This window comes from Procambarus clarkii, chromosome 21 (assembly GCF_040958095.1).
Source record: "Procambarus clarkii isolate CNS0578487 chromosome 21, FALCON_Pclarkii_2.0, whole genome shotgun sequence".
Classification (NCBI taxonomy): domain Eukaryota; kingdom Metazoa; phylum Arthropoda; class Malacostraca; order Decapoda; family Cambaridae; genus Procambarus; species Procambarus clarkii.
The window spans coordinates 35,417,870-35,423,869 of record NC_091170.1 but is presented as its reverse complement, the minus strand read 5'-3'; the positions used below and the strand labels follow the sequence as shown (position 1 = coordinate 35,423,869).

The 6,000-nt window shown below is 44.6% G+C and overlaps 1 protein-coding gene across 1 annotated transcript in view; it reads right to left on the bottom strand.

Annotated features, from left to right (window-relative positions):
• Positions 1 to 6,000, bottom strand: part of LOC123760593 (collagen alpha-1(X) chain) — a 51,314-nt gene that overhangs the window by 1,368 nt on the left and 43,946 nt on the right. Inside the window, exon 8 of the mRNA XM_069328317.1 lies at positions 1 to 40. This exon is cut by the window's left edge and continues 961 nt beyond it. Coding sequence (XP_069184418.1) covers positions 1 to 40 — 40 coding nt within the window. The remainder of the gene's footprint in view (positions 41 to 6,000) is intronic.

The window sequence follows — 6,000 nt, the reverse complement described above, 5'->3', positions numbered from 1 at the left end:
CTCTTGCGCAGCTTGATTGGCCGTGATCCCACGTACTTTCCTACAACAAAGCATTTCACTAAAATTTAGTTTTACTCATCATACTTTAGTCAATACAACAATCCAGAATGTAAATTATTGATGATTAATGGGAAAAGTTAGGATAAAAGGAACATGCGCAGGATTCTGGTACAAGTTAAACATTCGCAGCATAAAATATTAGACACGGAAATGTGAGTTCAACGGTATAGGTCTAATGGCTCTAAAATAATAAGGTTTGCACCTGATGTATTGAGGTTCTCGAGGTTCCCACACACCCGAGTAAAGACATTTTCCAGAATGTGGTCCTGGCTTGTCTTAACAGCATGAAGGTGGTTGAAAAGATGGTCTCTGGCGGCACATTTCCCGACATAAAGGTGGTGGTGTAACCAGCTGTGTGGAGGGAGTCTAGGCAGCACAGGCTGGTGTAATGTAGTGGCGTTTATAGTGGTGGCGATGGCCGAATATTTGGCTATGTACTGAACCTCAAAAGTATAACGGGAGACATCTCCCGTCACGCAGGGTGCAGTCGCACCTCCACAGATCTCCAGTATCAGCTCTTGATACTGGTAATGGCTCAAAAGGGCCACCTCTTACGGGCTATTCATGCCCGTGCCACCTTTTGGGTGGCTTAATCTTCATCAATCAATCAAAAGTATAGCAAGCAGTGAAAGGAGCTGGTAATGTAAGGAGGTAACCGAGGAGGTGGTTGGGAAGGCCAGTGGGGCTAAGGTGGATCAAATGACAACAGGGCACTAGTGGGGGATGACTATAGATTGATCTATAGATCAATTTCAAATTATCACAGTTCCGGTAACAAAATTAAAGTTTGTGGAGGGAATAATTGTAATTTTCAAAACTATTTAGACATACACAATTAGGAAATAACACTTACTACCCCCGGCACAAATAGGTGCCGGGGTAATAAGTATGCGTATGTCCCACAATGACCACATACGCATACATACTTAACACACGCATACACGCTGGAGGCAGACTCCATATACAGTTTGAAATGTAGATATGATAAGAGCCCAATAGGCTCAGGAATCTATATACCAGTTGGTTGATTGACAGTTGAGAGGCGGGACCAAAGAGCCGAAACTCAATCTCCGCAAGCACAACTAGGTGAGTACATACTGACAATGCAGAGATACACAAACCTAAAAACCCCACACAAATCCATGAATACACCTGCCAGAAATAAACTAATAAGTTATATCCGTTTTGCGAGCCAAGTAACTCACATTCCATAGGCCTACCCAGAGCAAAAGATAAAACTATGCCCAAAAATCCTTTACTTGATGCCATTAGGATGAAAAGTAAACTTGCACGTGAATAACGCTAAGGAAGGTGAAACACAACAAGGAGACGGCCTTAAAGACACCAGAAAGAAGACAAGGTCTTCGTCCACTTCGTCCCACAAGGTCTTCGTCCATTCGTTGATTCTTACAAGTTCAAGAAGCAATTAAGAAATTCCCTGGTAGACCAACCGGGTTGTAGTTGATATGTGGGCCTGCGGGCCGCTCCAAGCAACGGCCTGTTGAGCCAAGTTACCACTAGTCAAGCCTGGTCCCGGGGCGGGCTTGGTGAGTAGAACTGCCAGACCCCACTCCAGGTATACCCCAGATGTACAGGCTCGTGAATGTCTACAGATAATTAGGTAGACTGCTACACAGCCAGGCTGACAGGTAGTGACACGCACGCTTCTTAAGAGCAAAAATGACTCCCCAGGTGCATCATGGATCCAGCCATCATTATCCTCCCAGCCTTTCTCACCTTTTTATGTGAATTTGTAAATCATGTGTAATAAAGGACGTTAAGAGTGTGAGAAGCCCACACATGCGCCCTCTCCCCATTATAGTCGCCAGCCGGGTGTCACACTTTTATCAAAGAATGTAAAGAACACCTATCACAATCAATACAAAAAATTATTATTTTTCTCGAATATATCGCTTTGAACTGGCCGGCTCAATCATTTTTCAACGTCGCCACCTGAAAACTTGCCCACAGATGTTACAACCAGTTCTCGCACTTTCTTCAAGTCAATATTGACTTATTAAATAAATGCATATGTGACATACTAATTTATTGTGAATATTTCATTTTACCTTGAAAAGCTTCATAGAAAACATCGACCTTACCTAACCTTCTTAGTATATTAAGATAAGCATCTTATTGCTTCGAAATTACAATTATTACTTAACCTATACCTATAATTGGTTAAGTAATAATTGTAATTACGAAGCAATAAGATGCTTATCTTAACATACTAAGAAAGTTAGGTAAGGTCGGTGTTTTCTATGAAGCTTTTCAAGGTAAACTAAAATATTCACAATAAATTAATATGTCACATATGCACGTATTTAATAAGTCAATACTGATTATAAGAAAGTGCGAGAACGGATTGGATATTAGCCAGCAAGACACGGGCGGCCACCCACCCGACACACTCGCCCAACAGCCCGTCCTCATCAACAACGGCCACATGCTCATTAATCCAGCCGCTAAACCCATGTTCATACATGAACAATACTTTACATACGACCCAGTAGATGACGTTCCAACATTGCTGCGCGCTCGATAACTCCTTCACTCACGTAGTGTAAATACAAATAATTGCCACCAGAACCTTAAACCCCCAATCTAACTGTACGTGAAATTACAGTATAAAACAAAAACAACAACAACTACAACCACTACCACCGCCGCCGCCGCAGCAGCCGGCAGCCAGCAGCAGACAGCAGCAGACAGCAGCAGGCAGCAGCAGACAGCAGCAGACAGCAGCAGGCAGCAGCAGACAGCAGCAGGCAGCAGCAGGCAGCAGCAGGCAGCAGCAGGCAGCAGCAGGCAGCAGCAGGCAGCAGCAGCATGGACGAGTAGGGCCTGACGGGAACACCGCCATTCTCACCTGTGTTTACACCGTGTTCCCTTTTTTCGCCTACCATCCGTGCTAAACAGTTTATCTATCTTTATATACCCTGTCAATTCCTATGAAAAATTTTATAGGTAGTGATCATGTCTCCTCTAACTCTTCTGTCTTCCACTGTTGTGAGGTATTGTTCCAGTAATCTTTTCTCGTGGGTCATTCGTCTTTAGCTCGGGGACTACTAGCCTGGTGGCATACCTCTGAACCTTTTCTAACTTCGTTTTGTCTTTGATTACACAAGTTTCTGAAGGCAGTTCTTATGTTCGCCAGCTTTGCATACGCCGCTGTTGTTATCCTTTTGATGTGGCTTCAGGGGACAGGTCTGTTGTGATATCATCCCCCAGATCTCTCTCTCTTCCTGACTTCTGAAGGATTTTCTCTCCCAGCTGGTACCTTGTGTTTGGCCTCATGTTCCTACGCCTATCTTCATCATTTTGTACTCGATCTAATTAAACTCTAGTAGCCATTTGTTGAACCATTCCTTCAGTCTGTGCAGGTCATCCTGTAGCCTCTTGCTATCCTCCTCTGTCTTCAGCCTTCTCATAATTTTAGCATCAGCAGCAAACATTGAGAGGAATGACTCTATACATTTTGAAAGATCATTTATGCATATTAGAAAGAAAATAGATCCGAGTGCAGAACCCTGTGGGATTCCCTAGTGATCACGTCAGTCTGAGGTCTCACCCCTCACAGTAACTCTTTGCTTCCTGTTGTTTAGGTACTCCCTTATCCATTGGAACACCCTACCACTTACACCAGTTTTTTTAAAAGCACCGAATCACCTGTGGTTGAGTGTTCAATAAACCCCTGAACTATATGTTTAACACATCTCTAACCCTGTCCGTGGAAGACAGAAGAAAATGTATTGAGGTGGATGAACCATAGCCCACATTCAAGATTCTGAAGGGAATCGATAGGGTAGATAAAGACAGGCTATTTAACACAAGGGGCACACGCACTAGGGGACACAGGTGGAAACTGAGTGCCCAAATGAGCCACAGAGATATTAGAAAGAACTTGTTTAGTGTCAGAGTATTTGACAAATGGAATGCATTAGGAAGTGATGTGGTGGAGGCTGACTCCATACACAGTTTCAAGTGTAGATATGATAGAGCCCAATAGGCTCAGGAATCTGTACACCTGTTGATTGACAGTTGAGAGATGGGACCAAAGAGTCAGAGCTAAACCCCCGCAAACACAACTAGGTGAGTACAACTAGGTGAGTAATGTCATTTCTGAGACAGGATAAACAGCAGGGAACAATTAGTCACTGTCCTTTACCGTCGCTGCCTCCCCTTCCATCACTGTCCCACGGCGCCCTACAGCTTTACCTTAAGTAAGTAATTATCAAAAGAAGGCACCAAACCGGGAAGGCTATGTAGCATTACCTTAAGCTGCCTTCCCTTACCTCAGCTGCCTTCCCTTACCTCATAGTCCCACGGCGTCCTACAACTTTACCTTAAGCTGCCTTCCCTTACCTCAGCTGCCTTCCCTTACCTCATAGTCCCACGGCGTCCTACAACTTTACCTTAAGCTGCCTTCCCTTACCTCAGCTGCCTTCCCTTACCTCATAGTCCCACGGCGCCCTACAACTTTACCTTAAGCTGCCTTCCCTTCCCTCAGACCCTACACCGCCCTACACCTTTACCTCCCCTGGAACGTCAGGTATTATGTAGCCCCAATAATAATTGCTAATCAACCATTGCCAATTAGCCTACACTCGGCAAAATACAAAAGTCTGGCATGGTTTAAGTTGTGTTGCGTTGGTGTGACAGCAAATTGTCACGAGTGTCTTCTCGTGATATCACACCAGACTGCACAAGCAGTACTTTGTCTTCTGCTTGTGCAGTTTGTTGTTTGTTATCTACCCTGGAGGTTATCTTTCACCTTCTTTAACATTCAGTCATATTAAGTCATTCAGTCACAGTCATATTCATAGTGTGAGGGAGAGGGAGACAGTACTCACCTAATTGTGCTTGCGGAGGTTGAGCTTTGGCTCCTTGGCCCCGCCTCTCAACCGTCAATCAACTGGTGTACAGATTCCTGAGCCTATTGTGCTATATTATATCTAAATTTGAAATTGTGTATGAAGTCAGCCTCCACCACATCACTGCCTAATGCATTCCATTTGTTAACTAATCTGACACTGAAAAGGTTCTTTCTAATATCTCTATGGTTCATTTGGGTACTCAGTTTCCACCCGTGTCCTCTTGTGTGTGTACCATACGTGTTAAATAAACTGTCTTTATCTACCCTATCAATTCCTCTGAGAATCTTGTATGTGGTGATCATGTCTCCCCTAATTCTGGGGACCACAGGATCACGTGTCCAGCGTGCTGTCGGCTCGGCCGCCGGCTCCCTACAGTGTGCGTGTACGTATGAACACGTGCTTACACGAGTCGGTGTACACACGACGCTTGTGCGGGGAGCACCACACTCGGGGGCACCAAAACTTCCAACAAGATTTACTTGGTATTCATAAAGGCGTGTAGGGTTGCTAATGAGCATTTGCGGCAAAATAAATTTGATTGAACTTTTGTGACTGTCGTTACTCCTCCTGCATATCCGTCCTTCAAGAACACATCCCTACCTCCTTCCATCTTTTTCTTATTGTTTTCAACAGATGGGGTACAGGAGCAGACGACATGTGACCTCACAAGGCAGGTAGAGAACTAACACATCTCGTAAATCACGGTGAGCCTTACCCACTAGTGTCCCTGGAATACGACCCGCCAATCGTTTAACAACCAGGTATCCAATCACTGCTAGGTGAAGTCAATCCTCCCCGGCCAGGATATGAACCTAGGCCAAATCGCTCACGAAGCTTTTGCAAAATCTGTGTACATTACACCTTGCATTTTGCTTGTCTTCCACGGCACCCAAGGTCATGTCATAGTGATCTAGCAACTGAGAGGAGCAGGAGCGTCCTGTTCTGAATCCGCGTTGCCCAGGGTTATGTAGATGTTGCCAGTCCAAGTGATTTGTAATCTTACTTCTTGGCACTGTATCAAAACACTGTTAGGTTGCAGTGTGTATTTTGTACGTTGTGGCAC